The 18,831-nt window shown below is 38.9% G+C and overlaps 1 protein-coding gene across 1 annotated transcript in view; it reads right to left on the minus strand.

Moving 5' to 3' along the window:
* PLPPR4 (phospholipid phosphatase related 4) overlaps positions 1–18,198 on the minus strand; it is a 29,361-nt gene extending 11,163 nt beyond the window's left edge. The window contains exons 1-3 of the mRNA XM_058808925.1: positions 18,044–18,198; positions 4,878–5,063; positions 506–635 (exon numbers count right to left, since the gene is read on the minus strand). Of these exons, the coding sequence (XP_058664908.1) occupies positions 506–635; positions 4,878–5,063; positions 18,044–18,121 (394 nt within the window). The 5' untranslated portion in view covers positions 18,122–18,198. The remainder of the gene's footprint in view (positions 1–505; positions 636–4,877; positions 5,064–18,043) is intronic.
* Positions 18,199–18,831: the final 633 nt, after the last annotated feature.

The raw sequence follows: 18,831 nt of genomic DNA on the forward strand, positions 1-18,831 counted from the left end.
TAAAGTAAAATGAAAGAATTTGACATGTTCCTCCATCATTTAAGTTGCCAGATTCTAGCCCTTTTTGAGAGGCAGATAAACACATTCCAGAAAAAGAATGTCAAACCTACTGAGAGTTTCTGACAAGTTTTCACTGTCATGCTGAATACTGTGACAGTTGGGTTGAATCCTTATGATGCACTGAAGACAGGCAGGGGAAGCTATACACTGACATAATTAAAAAGCAGCCAGCTCAAGGTGGGCAGGGAAGGAAAAAATTACTCTTTTAGAAATACTGACAATAGTACAGGAGAGGAAAGGGGAAAAGGAAAGTGTAGATGCTGCATTACTGAGTATGGGGCTGCTCTGTTGCAGTCTGAGTTTCTTCCCGTGTTTTCTAGCAGAAGATCTGTGCTAGTGACAGCTCTGCACTGTTCTGAAAGGCTGTTTCGGAGAAGCAAACCTGCATGGTGAAAACTGAATGTATGGGGAAAGTTCTTTTTTGGGAGTAACAATTGAAACCCACCAACAAATCTGACAGCTCTTCTAAGAAAAGAATTGAAGTTGCATCCTCCTGCATTAATATTGGCCTCTGTTCCAATCCCATTTCTTCTTTTGGACAGGCAACAGTAGAGAATTCCTTCTCCTATCATTATCTGCAATGACAAAGGAGCCATTAAATTGAATGTAGCACTTACTCAGAAGATCCTGATTGAATTTAAAGGGCTGTAATATAACTGTAACAAAACCAATGTCATCCACTGACATGCACTCAACCTTCAAAGATTTATATCAATATGTAAACATAAAGTAATGCAACTTAGCCTGAATGAGGGCAGACAAGAAGATGGCCCTGAAATTAAATGCAAATGGCATACAGTATATAGTGCTCAGTGGTATCCAGGCCTTGATCTACAGCTGAAACTTGATGCTTCCACAATAAAAAAGCAGTAATTATAAAATATCACCTCTAAAATAATCCAGAGCCACTGCAATATCTTAGTGCTCCTGAAGTGGTTTTAGCATTCAGTCTTGGCCACAGGCCTAGCAATCCTGAGCAGCTTCTAATTATGTGACAGCTTGTTCTTCTGTATTTGTTTAATTTGGCTTGGGTTTTAACCTGATCCACAGCAGCAGAAAAAGTTCTGTCCTTATGATCCCTTGCAACAGACCAAGCAAAACAGATTATGACCAAAACCCTAGACAAGAGTTTCTAAAAGGAAGAATATAAATAAAAAATGGTGTCACTTGCTGGAAAATCCAGACACATTTATACATTTTCAGCCTCAGATTTTATTGTTTTCCTTGTTCAGTAGTGTGACTATTTTGAATTCTGTGCAGGATTTGTACAGAGTTCAGAGTAAGGGTTGGAATGAAATATTACAATTAATGAGGCAGCTCTCACCAGCAAAAGCAGTCATTTTGCCTATCCACAGCTGCATTGAATACTAATCCATGCCAAGGCATCTGAATTATGCTGAATCTGCTGTAATTGCTGGTGGTATTTGTCTATAGTAACTCCTCCACCCTAGGAAAGGGCAGGTAAAGTGGAAAAGCTTAGTCTAACTCTTTAGTAGTTTAAGTTTTAATAAATTGAAATTTCTTGACCAGGAAGATTGAAGTTGTGAAGGTTCTCCTACAACATGGAAAAACCAGCGGTAAAGGAATTCTAATTAGCTGAGAACTATGGCCACTATTATCTGTCTATATTTGATCAAGTTATTGCTGAAGCTTCCCAGAGAAACCAGTAGTATTCCAAACTTAAAACTCAGAAAAACTGTAATAGTTTTTAGCCAAGTTCTAGGGAATGGTCTGGTATAGGGAAAACACCAGACAGATGGATTAGCTCATGTGATAGAGCAAAAAAACAGCAAGGCCCATGTCAAGGAAAATTCAGAGGCTGGCATTTCCAGAGGAAAAAACTCCCAGAGCATAATGGGCAGTAGGAGTGAAACTGCCAGCAGTGAATTTCTCTCCTTGAGAACTGATTCCCCAAATCAATGTGATCTGATGTCCTAGTGATCTCTGTTGGAAATGACATTGTTATTTCTAAACAGGTTTTTAGTCAGTGGCTGATAAGAGTATGAACCTTCACTGATATGATTAAATAACTGGTCCTAACATTTCTGAATGGGTAACTAGAGAGAAAATCTATCAGAGGATCAGATTCAGAGTTCTTTGAAGCAAATTGAAATCATGCTGCAATCCAAGTGTATCTATGGTCCAGACATAAAATATCTATCTTGGTAATTTCTTCAAGTCCAGGTCAGGTGTTCCACACTGACGTTTCCTGCAGTTTTTGAATACATACACAAAATTTCATCTCTGTCACAAGCTATAAGACATATGTCAATAATACAGGTAGTTATTTTCTGTAAGCCTTCAGGGCTACAGAACAGACCTTTTAAAATGCATTTTCTACTTCCTAATAATGAGAAAAAAAACTCAAAGAGAAAAATGCAAAAATGCAAAGCCCCAAAGCCAAACACAAGCCTTGTGTAATAGTGGCTTGGGAAAAGAAGTCATAAAATGTTAGATCTTTTTTTTTTTTTTTGTATAAAAAACTACTCTAAAGTGAATAGATTTATACATGTTCTCCAGTCTTGGGAAAAGTATTATATCAACAAAAATAACATAGAAAAAATCCTATTCTAATATTTATATAAGGTTTTAAAGAGGGATTGACACTGAAATTTGCTTGTCTTGCTCCCCATGCACACTTTTTTTCCTTTTTTTTTTCTTATATATACACTGTTTGATAATATTTAAAATGTGGCTAATCACACCCTTATTTTATTGAGTCTTGATGACCTTCTGTCTCATACTGCAGTAAATCCCGAAGTGTGGACAGAGGCCAGGATATGCAACATTACTGGAGATCCTCAATTCCTCACACAGCTCATGCTTTCTTTTCTATCTTTTACAGGTTTTATAAAGTGTGTAATCAATTTAAATACTTATGAAAACTATCTTACAAAATGCTAAACTCTACAATATGACAATGGCACAACTGTAATCTATTTACACTGAGCTTCACTGGCCTATGTTTCCAAAGAAAAGTAAAGGATTGGACAGAAATGTCTCCTAGTTCCTTCATTCCAAAATTGTATCAAACAATACGAAGTCAATGCCTTTGGTGCAACTGAAGGAGGTTGTGTATTTTGCACTGTCACTGCTCAGCCTCTAACTAACACAGGCATCACATTCATGCTTACACCAACACAAAAGAAGTACATCTTCCTAAGGCTTGCAGCTTTTAGCCAGTTGTACTTTGAAGCTTTGGGATTTACTTTATCAAACTTTCTTTTTTATAGGCATGCTCAAGTATGGGTTTGAGTTCTTCACATGGTATACTTCTGATTAATTTTCTGTACTGCTGATAGAACGATTCAAGCAAGAATAACATTTTCTGTTGCAAAATTCCATGCAATGATGAAAGAATTGAATTATAATCAAAGCCGTTAACAAATAATATATAATTAAAGAGGCATATTTTATCCTGATTTAAGGTGTTTGATATTACCTAGGCTTAGCAGAAATTCTCTCAAGTGAAAGCCAGGTTTTCCCACCTACTTGGGCCCAAGTAAGCCTAGATACATTTCTTCTATAGGTGTTTCAGAAAAGTCCAGTTTGTTCTCAGCAGAAACACTTAAGATACCCAGCCAAACCCCTGTACTAATGTTTTGCTTTTATCATAGTATTTGGTACAAAAATCATTTGCACCAGAATCACTTAGAGTCTTAGCTCCCAATTCCAAAATGTACCATTTTTAGCCAGCTGGTTGTGCAAAATCCTCCAAAAATGGTTTCTAAAGCAACGGAAATCAAATGCAGTAAGAACTGTTCAGTTAAAAAAAAAAAGAGACAAATAAAGAAAGAACATTTTGGAAAGCAAAGAGAGAACAGCACTTGATAATTTTTATACAGGCGTCACATTTTATAGATTTTGTAGCTGTAAACTGGATAGTATAATAAAAAGAATTAACTGATTGAAGTTAAGGAAATTAAGAGGAGCTAGAAGCAGAGTTATATTTGCAGCTGGCCTTCGAGAAGTGTCTAACTGAGATGCATAGTCATTGCTGTCAGGGGGAAGAAGAGATCCTTTCAAAAGGTTGATCCTGTTCTTTAGGTGCAGAGAATCACCCACTCAAGGTGAATTTGTCTCTCCATTTGCCAGACAGGAGTGGTGCGAGAAATAAGGCTCCTATCTGAACTACTAAAATCAGACAAAATGAATTTATATATATAAAGACAATTTCTACTTTTCTTTTATATAAAATACTGACCCAGCTGCTCATTCTGACAGGATATTTCGGTTCTGTTGAAATCATCTCCTCCGTTTGGGTGAATGATTAAACCAGCCCACTTTTGCCTGCTCTTAATGACTAACTTATAATTTAGAGGTGTTTCAGTGCTTTTTTGGAAAATGTAATTGAGTTCACTGACAAGACTGATATACCTTCTCTCTGAATAAAGCTAGTTCTAACAAAAGTGGCAAGTTCAGGGCTGTGGAAGGCTTGCATTAAAAAAAAAAAAAGTCTTGCATTTTTGATGATTTTTGCTATATCTGAGATTATGGAGATGTCCTGTCTGTAAAAGTTCAAATATTTGTACAGCATAACAGAATGATTCAAGCAATTTTCATCCAACTGTAGATGCTGTTTCTTAACATTAAAGCCCACCATCAAGACAGTGAGAGTAGATGAAGTGCTACAGGCAATGTTATAAGGAATGTATCTCCTTTTGTTACAGAAGAATGAAACATGAATTTAAAATCCTAAGGAGACTAACCTGCATGACACTCTACAGCCTAACTGAAACCAAAGGAGTTATTTTCTTTATGCCAACTGAAACTCTGTTCAAAATCTTTATTAAGTGACATTAGCACTTCAAACTTACCGTAATTGATGGTCCAGCAAAAACCAGACTAAGCAACATCAAGAAGGGAACAGATTCTTGCGTAGGTTCAATGTATGGCATACTCAGACTCTTGTCATAGCAATTAAATCCAGAGTGAACTGGCTTGAAGACATCAGTAAGTTCAAGAAAATAGAGGCTAACAACAGAAGATGCCAGTATGGGCAACTAGAAGAGAAGAAAGCAACAAATTACTGTTTGGAAATGGAATAGCAATGCTTTTGCAAAGACAACATAGTCTGTTAATAAATCTCTTTGATGTTTGTTGTTTATAGCTCACTGCTCCTTGTCATGCCTCTTTTACTATCTCTAAATAATTAATTCTCTGGAGATATGGTACTGTTCAGTTGATATCAATAACCCTGCTGTCTACCAAGCTAGTCAAAACACCCAGCCCAATCTTTGGCACATATAATTTAGCCTTTTCATCTATGAATCATTAATAGAAAAACTTTGATTTAATTTTTTTTTAGGAAAGTATCAGGACTGCAGTCTCCCATATGGGGGCCTCAGTACTCTGCTGTTCATCAATCACCCTTTTTGGTCCTTTAGCAACTCTCTGTCATGTATGACAGTCTTCACATCAAAGTCATTTTGCATTAAGTTTCAAAGTAATAGTTAATGAAAACCAGTATCCAGTCCTTCCCTAGAATCTAAATATGTGATAATGCACATCTATTTCACAATTCTACCAAAAAAGCAATTAACTTTGGCAAGATTCAGTCTGTTTAGAACCTTGATGACTATAGTTTACAATTCTTTTATCCTCTAGCTATTTAGTTATCCAACCCGTTGCAATTACTTCCACTAATTTTTTAAGAGCAGAGTTGGCCCTTCTAGGAGCCCAAATTCACCACTGCTCACCATGAGCTCCTTAAAGCACAGGATCAACCACTAAATGTCTGTGGAAGGAAGTAATTTAACGGAAGATATAGCAAAAAGGCATTTTAAAGCTGTTGGTTTGTAAGTGAACAAAGAGAACAGCCTTGCTGCCCTGGCAGATGGGCATTCAGAGGTGACCAGCAGGATGTGATTATTCTCTGCATCCTCCTTAGTAAACACTCAGAAACACTTTTTGTTTATTGTTTTACAGAGTCCTTCACGAACAAGGCAATATTAGAACAACTTCCTGCTCTGCCACTGGGATGCAAGGAGTCTTTTTGGTGTCTGTACTGCAATGAAGGTACCTGTGGTTAACAGCACCTGAGATTAGGAGAAAAAGCAATTATCCTAAAAGAATTTTGAGCATACTTAAATTATATTATTTTTGCAATGCCCAGTTCAAATTTACAAATACAACTGATTGTTTAAAATCATTGTCATTCATCCCATTCTACAATGCAATATGAAAGCAGAGGTAAAATGGGACCCATATGCATTTGGAGAAAATTATGAATAAAATCTGCTCTACATGGCAGAGGGACAATGGTTTCTTGCATTAACATGCAATTTTCAGTTTTTAAAGCATTGCGCTTATAAAATCAGGCTCTTTGTGCATAAAATGTAATTCTGGGTGATTAAAGAAGGAGAGTTCCAGCTAAATTTAATCGAAACATCTTTTAATATGTTTTTTTTTTTTTTAAAAAGAACAGCTTATCTTTGATTTGCTGATTTGAAAAGGGTGAGTTTTGTCTTCAAAGTTTACAAGCAAAATCTGAAGAGGGTGGTGAATGGAAGAATGTTGCTTGTCTGATTATATCTGTGTTCACCTTGATTGCCTTGTAATATCACATAGTATAGAGGCTGTGATTGTGTACAAAGGGAAGAAATATGGATTGGCATTCTTAAGTACTGTGAGCATTACAGGAATAAGATCAGGCATCTAGGAAGTTTGCTTCAGTAAATAGTGTGCATATGTATGTATGTATGTATGTATGTGTATATATATATATGTAGAACCCAACCACATCCATATTTGCACTTACATACTATACCATACATACATATTATGTGCAGCATATAACATACATAATATGTAATACATATGATGTGAATACATAATGTATAACTATTGTATAATCTGACAGAAATATGTATATATGTATGGAGTAATTACATACAATGTCACTAAATTAAGTTCTGCTTCTTGCCTATCACAGGAAGAAGTCCAGTTCTTTAGCAGGATGTATTATACAATACATATATATATATATATATATATAAAATACATATAATCCTCACTTTGTTCTGAATGCAGCCTTATTGACCATAATGCAAACATTCATGATCTGTCAGCATGGGCTACCCTGCTTCCAGTCATTACACAGATGTGCAGGATGAAATAGGCCATCCCTGATATCTTCACACTCTGGGAATAATTTAGATTGTTGTGGAACTGGGTGCCCTTCTCTCAACACTTGCCTGCACAGAGACTCTGCTGATTGGCATAAGAGGCCTCTGGACCCAAAGGCTGCCACAGTGTACCCTGTCCTGGTGTGCAGAGTGCTTGCACTAACTCTGTGCTGTTCTTGCTAGGACATTGAAATTCTGCACAGCATTTGATCTCTCAACTTCCCTTTTGCACTACATTTAACTCTTGAAACATTTGCAACGTCCTTTATTAATAACTATTTGAAACTCATACTTAATGACTTAGTAAGGGTCCAGGTCCCATTGGGCAAAGCACCCTAAAACAGGACACAAACTTATTCCAGTGGGCTAAACCAAGCAGATTCCTATTGTCCCTTCTTTTGAGAAATTATGCCCTTTTATCAAGATGTCCCCAAATATTAATTTCCCCGAACAAAAACACAGAGCAGGCCCACTCATGGAACACCTTACATTCAGAGTTTCATCTTCAGTATTTTTCCATTTCTCCAATATCAGGAAGGGAAAGTCTCTCCTTGAACAATACTTTATGCATTAGCCACAAGGCAAACTCTACTTGGATCACAGTATTTTTAGACAGGCAACTGTTTTAAATGGCAGTATTCAACTATCAAAAATAGGCAATATTTGAAGTGGTATTTTATTGTGGAACACTAAAATAAAAGGTAGTGAATAACTTTTTCTTTAAACTACTGTATGTAAGCTGTGACTCTATTATTAATTTAAAAATCAAGGAATTTAGGGAATTGCATTTTACTGTCTTATGACTTCAGTACAGGACTCCTGTATTATTTCTGACTGTAATTATCTGTTCTGCTAAAGAAAATATATACTTCAAAAGGATTATGAACCTCTGACATAACTGCTTACAGTACTAATGATTAAGTCTGTAGTCAATTTGCTATATACAGTATGTCATATCCCAAAGAACATTTTTCTTCCCATCTCTTTAAAAATACAGATATAAAATATGTCTTCTACAAGTCTCACATTTATAAAAAGGAAAAGGCAAATGTTTCTAAAGTCTTCTAAACAGTATAACTGACTATTTAATATATGAATATTTATGGAGTGTTCTGCTTAAGGCAGCAGCATTTCTGTAATTATAGACTTCGGCGCCCAACACCTTGAAAATGTCAAATATAATTAGGTGGTAGAATGTGTATTGTTTTAATTACAAAATGGAATAGGAATTTTCCTGTGCCTAATTAGAATAATAAAACCCCCAACGTCAATTCTTGACTAATCCTGACTAATAAGTCTTTATACTCTTACTTCCTTGGATGGATAATGGAGAAAGATCCCTGTTTAGCTTTTAATTTAGACCTGTAAATTTAAAGTTTAACCCAAATGGTCAAACCTTGTTCAGCTTAGAGCCTTAAAGTCACAAGGATAATCAGCATAGCTATTGAAAAAGTTTGATTTGTAGTCTATTTATTTTTTAGAAAGAGGTTTTCTGTCTTTTGCCTCCTTGCTGTTTTCTTAAACTGTAAGCTAAAAGCCTTCATTAAACCCCAGAACTTTACTATTAATAATAATTAACATTATTAATATTTTAAAAGCTTTTACTGTATTGAGTGAGGAATAGTCCAAGCATCAGAAAAGATGTTCTCTGTTCCCAAGAGTTCAACAAGGATGCAAATACCCAGAGATGTTGTAAAGAGAAAACTTCCTGTATTACATAGTGCAGGACAAACCAAAGCAGCATTCAGCAGCACAACTTCTCTGAATTGATGGGGCATGTAACAAATCTTCCTTCTGGCCAAGAGCCACAGGGCAGCTATCACAATGATAGATCACAGAAGTCTGAATGAAGAGTGGAAGGTCAAGGCTTAGTAGGGAAGTCCTATTGGAGTGGATAGAACATGGCAATCCCTGGCTTCTATAAATTCTCTAAAATTGTATGCTGCTAGTTTTATATTTTACTCTCATATTCATCAGTACTTTTGTTAACAAAACAAAAAGTCCCTATTTATCTTCAGGAAAATAGCATCTTAAAATTCATGGCTTCGTGAGGATTCAGCTATGGAATGTCACGTACTCAGATGTCTGAACTTGTTTTGTAGGTTGCAGTTATGTGACTTGTGCTTTGCTAAATTGCACTGTCTGGGGGTTCTCTTTTACCATGAACACATACCCAGATCCCACGGCGATGTTGCCTGTATAAAAGGTAGGCAGAAAAGAGAGAAGCAGCATGGATGTAGCTTTCAGAGAGTCAATGCAAGCTAAAGATGGTATGACTAGACCAGCTGTTGAAAGAAAGGATTATGGAATGCCTGATACACTGTCTGGTATTTTGTATCTTGTAAATCATTTTTAGACTTGGATGGCCAGGAACTTCTCAGATTCTTAGCTTGTTCTGCAGCCCTTCCACAGCAAGTAAGAGGCTCCTGAGTATGGGAACTGCCTCCTGATGTTTCTCTTGTTTTCTGGGAATTGGAAATCTTTGCAAGCAATCAAGTAAATAAACAGGATTGCCTCAAAGAGATAATAAATGAATGCCCCTGGTTTCCCAGCATGAAAAAATATCAGCCAAGTCTTTCAGAGAAGGATGGTCTAATTAATAACTATGTTTAGTTCCCATGACAAGGCTGTGGATTGTGGAAGATTCTATTAAATTTATCATAAATGTCGATCCTTGTGCCAAGGAATTCATGGTCTAAATGACAAGGCACAACAGATGGAGACAAGAAAGAGGGCTGTAGTGGGTTGGAGGAGACAAGGTGCTCCTTAGCCAACTCCTAACAGCCAGCTCCTGCAGCTTTCAGCCACCCTGGCTGCTGTCCTGTGGTACCTTGCTGCCAGATTCACAATGGACAGGAGCAGAGAATGGAAAGAGGATAGAGGTTTCTCTTATCCTGACAGGGATGAATACTGAGCTCATTACTGTGATTGAACACCTTCCAGAATAGGTCAGTATTAAGAAATGGCATCAGCCAAATTCTGTCATTTTCTCATTTTTGAGAACCCATGACTCTCTGAAGAGAGAGCACTAAGCACGGGATGCCTATAGAGCAGGGGACTGGCTTGACAGAAAAGTGAGGTTTTTTGATTTATTTTTATGGTCTAAACTTAATTCTCAAATGTTGAAGGCTTATAAAAGAAGGCATTCTGTCTTTTCAGAAATTTAAGGCTTCCATCTGTACAAATGCTTTTTTGCTTTTCTGCCTGAACTTGACTTTCTGCTGCTCCTTGTCCCTTTTCTGGATGCAAATTTCCTGGCCCAAAGGTAGAAGGAATTAGTCTTTTCTCTAAACTACCTGTGCCTCACCCCTGTCTAATTTTTGTGGAAATAGTGTACAGATACATGATATAAAGGTCTTTCTTCTCATACACTTAATGCTATTTGATTTAATTTCAACTAAAAGTTGAATTTCAAATCCCAGATGTCTTTGAAATCTATTATAATTACCATTTTGGAAAATTAAGTTATATATATTTCCAGCATTGGTTTTAGAATTCAACTTAATTGTTTTGTGACTGCCAATTACAGACGAGCTTTGGAAATAAAACAGCTATCTTCATGTAACTTCAAATTATCCTTTTCTTTTACCAGTTCTTGAAAGAAAAGTCTCAGTATGTGTAAGACCTAAAACAGACCTGATATATCAGTGATAAAATTTCTACTTATTTCAGAAATCTCAATCATGCTGAATGCACAGTAACCCTAAAAGTGCTTTTTTCTTTTTATCTTTTTTTAATAAATATATGTGAAGAAGCAATTATACAGGGAGAAACAAACAAAATAAAAATTCTTCAACAAAAATATTTTTGGGGAGTCTATAAATCTATAAATATTTTACAAAATTTCTACATTATATATTTGTATATATTCTATTAAAGATATGTGTTTAAAGTAAATTTTCAGGCAGAAATTTAAAACACAAAACCACCAGTAATGCATTTCTTTTCAGTGTGACTTCAAACATAATTGATGACTCCTTATCTTAATTATTATTGTTTGATTACATCAATTATAATTAAAATAAATGAATAATTGTTATAATCAATTAATAACTATAGACAACGAGATTTAGGATATTACACATACTGTTGATTGCAAAATTTATGCTTCTGCTGCAATGTCATGGTAAATCAAGAAGAGCAGTACTTCAACAAAAGGCGGTTGTTTTCAGGCCTGTCACCAAATTTCAGCTAGAAGTTTCTTCAAAAAACCTATGTCTAAGGGACAAAGCTGCCAGTCCCTACACAATGCTACAATTTATTGTACTCTCTAAAGCATGCTGATTTCCCTACATACAAAAAAAAAAAAAATTAATCCTGTAGGTACCCTTCTCCAGTGGCTTCCTCCCGCCGTGCTGTTTAGCCACTTCTGAACTCCCTACAAACTAAACTTTTAAGTGACAGGACATCAGACAAGATACCATGTTTGTAATAGCTCAGTTCCTGGGCATGTTAAGGTTCCACAATATGCTGGCTTTTATTAACTTTGGCTTCACAGTAATAGATTTTTAACAACTATAAAAGAAGATCACAGATGGTAGAATTATAAAATTTTGGAAGAGGTAGTAATTTGGAAAAATGTATCTCCATTAATCTCTAACATATTCAGACCTTTTTTTGCTACTGGAAGTATTAGGTCAAGAGGATGTTGCTGGACTGAAAAGGAAGCAAGGCCTTCTTTCACTGAGAACTACTCAAACTCTACACTTGCCAAGTGTAGGAGGATGGAATATAAGAAAATAAAGATTGTGTAGAAAGTAATCTTACCCCTAAGGAGTTGCAGCTGGGCCAATTATCAAAGATTAGGAGCAGGCCTGACTTTAACAGGCCACAGCTGTAACCAATGAGAAGAAGATGCTATAGAAGAGTGGGGTGGCTGGGTGAGAAGGGAATGGGAGTCGGTTGGCTGCTTTGTGAAGAAGAAAGAGTCAGTGCTCTGAGGAGCTACCCACGAGAAACACCAAGAAGGTATGGAACTTTTGTGATAAGGAGACAACAGTATGGAAGCCCTGCAATGAGATGACAGCACCCAAGCACATAGCCAAAACCAGAAGGGACGTCTGCCTTCTGGCATTTGCATGTGTTTCCCAAAGACAGCCTTGGCAGCGTTGTGACACCTCCCTTTTCATTCCTCTTTTATGGGCATCTCCTGCTAAAACTGGTGTTGTTTAGGCTGTACAACTTTTCTACAAGCACAGAACTGACAGAGAGAATGCAACATTGATGACTTGGCCAATGAATTATACAGCTGTTCTGAATGCATAGCAGCCTCCTCAGGTCTTGGATAGCTCCCTAATATTTTGGGGATATTGGTCTGTAATGCAGCTTTATAAACATGTGACATCTCTCTTCTGAGAGTTAGCCACATGACTAGGTCAGCTCAATGAGCAGAGAACTAAGTGTATTTCTACTTCTCCTTCTCTCACACATGGTTGAATCTTTTGAAAGAAAAAGATGTGTTTGGAAAATACTATGCTTCTTTGACAGTAACAAAGGGATAATTTCATCTTCTGCCATTGGGGATCTTTGTTGGGTGCAGCCCCCAGTTAATTTAAGTTTAACAGAAAACCAATCTAGCTGTGCCTCCAAGGCACAGCATTACAGTTTAATTTTTACATTAGATCCAAACATCCTATTCTTAGGAAGAAAGATTTATTCCTACAGCCTATTCTCTCTCTTATTCCAAACACTGCACTCCACTAATCTTTTTTTTTTTTTGTCTTTTGCACTCACACCTATACATGACTTGTGGGTCATTGTAATTTAAATATTGTGGGTTGTGCATGGCTGAACAGCTGAAAAGCATTCCAGATGTGACTAAGAAGTGCTACTGAGTTTCAAATGATGTTTCAAGCCCAGCTTTCTCAGCGTATGTTAGAAAAAAAAAGGAAGTAAAGCACCTGTTACAGAGACACTGCAGCCATTCCCTTCATGCACTTATTTCAAGGGGTCTCGTGACCTCCTGAGTTCTGCAGCCTGCAGTTCTACAATGATAACAGATCTTTGTGCTTTCTGCTGGTGAGAATTACAGCTCCTTTGGGGAACAAGGAAAATAAGTGGTCTTCTACCATTGGAAGAAGTGTTTCCAAACTAAGACCTGGCTGAGCTCTGGAAATGCAGAAAAAGAAGCTGTATCCATATGCATTCATAATACAAAGTCTAGAAGACAACATAAGGAAGAAAATTCAACTGCACAAGGGACAGTGTCTAAAATATGTCCAATTTTAGTCCCTGGAAGTTACACAACCAGCAGATGAACGCTGTACTACAGCAACACAATTTAGCTGGAGAATAAATGCATTGAGTCATGCAGATTGACAACACCTTGGCCTTTTGCATTTCCACATATTAGGCACTGGATGAAGCAGTAATACCACTGAAGTCAAAGGCAAAATTTATGCAACTTCCATGAGAGCAGGATTTAAACCAGGAGCTTTTGAAATGGGAGAGCATGACTAAAGACAGTCTATTCCCTTCACTGAGAGAAATCTATCTGTCCTGACTCCAAAGTGTGACCACTCTGCCAGGAATAGAAACTACGTAACTCTGGAAATTTTTCAGATTGATATTAAAATTCAAGACATCAGTATTTTTTCTCTAAGTGAATACAATAATGGTATTCTCTGAATATGCTGAAAACAAAGTCAGTTAACGAAACCCAAAACTTATTCCAGGAATACTAATTTTCAAGATCTCCCAGAGGTATGTAGACTTTTTACCATGAAAAGTAATTCCCACTAGGCCAGAGGGACTATGAATTTTCAAAGAAATCTTTGTCTTTCTCAGCTATGCAAATGAAATTCCATAGATAACCCATAACAGTCTACAGAAACCTAAAATGCTTTAAGCACAATCAGGAATAAAAGAGGCCTAACTGCCTGATGGTGATGATGATTACCATGCCCTTCAGGTAAGTGTGCATAAGGCAGTCTAAAATTATTCAGCTCTCAGGAGTGTGTGCTAATCAGAGGTTCTGCTAAGCAGAACTATTACCAGGCCTTTAAAATAACCTCTACAATGTTCCCACAAGACATAGGATAAGTCATCAAGTTACTTTATTTTATGAATCATGAAATTTGATAACATGTAACTGAAAATGTGTTGAGATTTACTTCATAACGTTTATTTGCCTCTAATGCTTTTAGAGCATGACCCATCCACATTTTTTGGAAGCTGTCTCTTCATTTTCTTTCCATTTCTTTCCATTCAAAGCTCTACCTTGATTCTCCTTTTGCTTTCCTGTGTAAATGAAGAATACCTCTAATGATCTTAAGAGGAGCGTGTTCGTTTTATGTTTTAACTCTTTTGTTGGAAACACCTGCTGGTTTGAATTATCCACCAGTTCATAGAATATGAGTTGGAAGGGACACACAAGGACCACTGCAGTCCAGCTCCTGGCCCTGGACAGGACCATCCCCTAAAGTCACACCATGTGCTTGACGCCGTTGTCCAAACACTTCTTGAACTCTGTCACAGCTTGTGCTGTGACCACTGCCCTGAGGGGCTGTTCCAGTGCTCAACCACTCTCAGGGTGAAGAATCTTGGTGTAATATCCAACCTAGACCTCCCTTGACACAATTTCCTGTCTTTCTCTTGAGTCCCGTTGCTTGTCACCAGAGAGGAGAGATTGGTACCTGCTCCTCATCTTTTCCCTTGTGAGGAAGCTGTAGACAGCTGGGGTCTCATGTCAGTCTCCTTTTCTCCAGGTCAGCTGGCCTGCCTATATTCTGTGTAATCGTATTTTTATCTAAGCCTGATAGTCACTGCCACAAAACACATTTGTTTACTGGAGTATTCATAGCACATTCTTAAGGATCTTAACAGTTGAAACCCCTTAGTGTCAGAACTGTGTTTGCGTGTTGCTGTTTCTAAGTTCAGCATGCCTGCATTATATTGGTTGTTACATTTATTATTTAACTCATTTCAGTCTTTAAAATATATTTCACTTGTATAACATGAATACATCCCTTTCCTACCATGTTGAAAAAAATTTAACTTTCAACTCAACATCTTTTTTTTCTAAGTCTATGCTTTTGTTTAGCATCCAAGAGGAAAAAAACAAGCACATTTTTAGAAATGTATTTTATAAAAAATGTGGTTTTCCCTGGGCCTAGACCTCCTAAATAGGTCTTGCTGGAAAGTGGATGTCAGCAAGCCCTACTTTTCTTGTTTGAAGATGGAAACTTAATGGGCTATGGTTTTTTTTTTGTTGCAATTCAGAGTGGGAAGGCACTGTCTTCTATGAACAGGAGAGGAAAGACAGAAGTGGATGAGTGCCAAAAGAAAAAAAAAACACAAAAGAATTGACAGCATTCAAAGACAAGAGGTTGAAAGCCTGTTTCTTACCATCCATTTATTAAAGTAAAAGCTTTAAAATTCAGAAAGCCTTATTTAAAGTAGGTAAGTTTTGGGTCTAAGTAGTTGGCTGTTGTTGGATTACATTAGGACCTTACCTCCTGCTTACAAAGGAAATCCTTATTACATGGTAATGCCTGTCAACCACACTGGGTGACTCCTCTATCCCTTACACTTGCAAACTTCTCATTGCAATTAAATGATCGCTGAATAAATCCCTCTTTATGGAGTACAACTCAATCTGGTTCTGTTTGAGCCAATCACAACGGGAGATTTTAAGTCACGTCCTTTCCCTGATGCTGCTGAAGTGCTGGCAATTTGCTGTGCTCCAAAGCTTCAGAAAGGCATTCTCGTTAGTCTGATTAAAATTGGTGCGCATGCGTCAAACGCTGAGTGGGCGTTCACAGGGAACACAGGCTACATGCTCCTTTCAAAAATCACATGAATTGGTGTTACCCTTTCACCCAAGTGATTTGAATCCTCAGCTGAAAGGGGGAAATGGTTTCAAATCCTCATGCTATATAATTGGACAGGGCTAATAACTCACAAAAAAAGTTTCCTAATCAACGTTTAGGTTCGGATGTGTTGCAGTCAGTTTTTGCTCTTGATGCTGCTTTTACTTTTCAGTTCAAGAAAGGCTGTAAGTCTGCAGTTCAGTAATTAGAAATTACTCCTGGTGGGGAAGGGCTCACACAGGCTCTTGACTGCTCCTGTGACTGAATAACAAAGAAGTCCTAAAGGTTCATTAGAAGACCTTTCTGTTAATTGAAGGCTTTGACTCCCTCAGAGCAACTGGGTGTTGAAAAGATCTCTACCTGTTTTTAAATGAAGCTTGGAATCTTGCTGAGGGACCTAACAGTCTAGACCTGAGTGGAGAACTTGCCTGCCTCATGTGGGAGCTGTAAGCAGAGTTCAGTGTAGGTTCTTAGCTGCTCACAGAATCCTTTACCTTATTCCTTGTAACAGCTGCAGGGAGCTTCTAGAGAAAGTATATGCATGCAATCAGTATTACATAAGGCAACTCTTAAGAGCAGCAAGCATACACTTTGTGCTGTTGCTCTGCATTTCATCCCATGTTGCTGCAGGCCAAAGCACAGCACAAGTTCTGTTGTGTCTTGCAGGACCTCTACACCATTTCCAGCATTAGAGTCCTCCTCAGGCTGAGGTACAGCAACCTCCCTTCCTGTCTGCATTCCCAAAGCAGCAGAGAGCACAGAGTGGAGAACCCCTTACCTTTTCTTAGGGGCCTCTCCAAGCTTGACCTCTGCCTCCTGTGCAAAGCCAATATAAGATATATGGCACAGCAAGTGCCTTCCATCAAAGGGCTTTTCTTGAGCAGGCCTAATCACATGGATAGGATGAACTTGGTACATCCATATAACCAGACCCTGTTAAGCTTTCCAGTTGGTGCAGCTTAGGGTTAGCTGCTGACCGTATCCAGGTGCTTACAGAACAGAAACACACCACTGTTACCTAAAATTCCTTCTGAACCCAACCGCCTTCTACCTTCCAGAGAACCTCCAAAGCTCTTCAGGTGTATTTGAGAGAAAATAGATTTTGTTTTATATTTCACCCTATGTTTATATTTTCATATTTTTATATATCAATTATACTAGGTATGGTTAACTTACACCACATTTTACCATTAAGTTCTTCACATTATTTTCACAATCTGTTTCCTCAAAGGTACCTCAAAGTGCCTCAGGCTCTCTTCCCTGTGAGTAGGATCACATGAAACACTTTGCTCAACCCATAAAACCTTCCTCTTTCTGCTGTGCCATTAAACAAATCCATGTCACAACTGTTTCTTTAAGCTTAAACTGTGTCTACTCATGATCTTCCAGAAGTACCTAAGTGACTGTATCTTCCAGAGGCTAAGTGCCTCCAAGTGACATACCAAGCAGCCAGTGTCTCTGCAGCTCCACCTGCTACCAGCTGAGCAGCCATAGCAGGTTTTGCCCTAGAAGATGTGCTGAGAACCTTGTTCTGTTTTCCAAGCAGACATTTTTAGCTCTGATAGAGGAAACATACCCTTCGGGGGTCAGCAAAAATATATCAGTGATTACCAATTTAAGAACATTTCTATTTTTCTAAGCATTCCCTTAGGAACGTGATTTTTATTCTATCAAAGCAATGCAAGCGGCGTTTGCCTGGAAGCCAACCCTTCTTGAAACATGTCTTCCTCCCGAGAAGCTCCTGTGCACATAGTCCGATATATTTGAGAAACCCTTTCATGTTCTCAGTAATTCTTAGAAATAATTCCTGCTCCAAAAGGCTCGAAAGATGAGATTAATTTATCCCTGCTCCTTATGGGGAGCTTCGATGCTGATTCCGGCGCGACAAAGCATCACGTAAGGGTTTTGCATCAGACGGTGCGGAGAGAGCACCGAGGCGAGCCCGCTCCCCGCGGGCGCACCGCGTTCCCCGCGGATCGGCTCCGCGCCGCTCCCCGCGCCCGCCGCCAGCCCCCGGCCAGCCCGCTCGGCGTAGCGGCCACTCACCTCCACGAAGTAGAAGCAGGGCAGGAGAGTGACACTGTCCTTGGTCACTTTGCCCTTCTGCCGCTCCTTCGCGGACATGCTGGCGGGGCTGCGGGCGGCGGCGCCGCGGCCAAGCGCTGCCCCGGCCGCTCGCAGCCGCCCGCCCGCCGCGGCTCTCCTCCTCCTCCGCCGCCGCCGCCGCCGCCGTGCCGAGCGCTGCGCCGTGCGCGGGGCTGACGTCAGGAGCCGGCTCGGCGGGCGGGGGTCCCGGCCAGCTTAACTCCTTCGCGCCGGCCGGGCGGCACCGGGGAGCCCCGGGCGGTGCGCCCGCACCGCGGGGATGCTCTGGCTGCAGCGGGAGATTTGGGCGCGCACGTACGGGGTCGAGAGATCCCTGAGGGCATCAGGGTGTTCGGTGTGCTCCTTGGGGAGTCTGCGGCGTTTATCTTGTTTCTGGGAAATATTTTTTCTGAAACAGAGCAGTAGAACGTTCCAGGGAATAGCATTCCTATACAACCGATGTTCTTTTCTTGCAGGTGTACTCTTTTTGAAATCAAGACGTTAATGACAGCTCACCTCAGTCTTAGTGCCAGTCAGGGGGAGTAGTGTGACTGGGACTGAGCCAAACTGAGCTCTTCAACCCCATGTGCAATATTGAGGCATGTGATTTCTCTGATCTGTCAAGTATCTGGTGCAGTTCCTGCTACAGTCTTGAAGAGAAAAGAATTAACCCGAGCAATTGTTTCCATGGTGAAATGTGCTAAGATCCTATTTATGGCTCAAAGTTTGCAGCCTTTTCTCAGGCAAGA

Source organism: Ammospiza caudacuta, chromosome 7, assembly GCF_027887145.1.
Source record: "Ammospiza caudacuta isolate bAmmCau1 chromosome 7, bAmmCau1.pri, whole genome shotgun sequence".
Taxonomy (NCBI): domain Eukaryota; kingdom Metazoa; phylum Chordata; class Aves; order Passeriformes; family Passerellidae; genus Ammospiza; species Ammospiza caudacuta.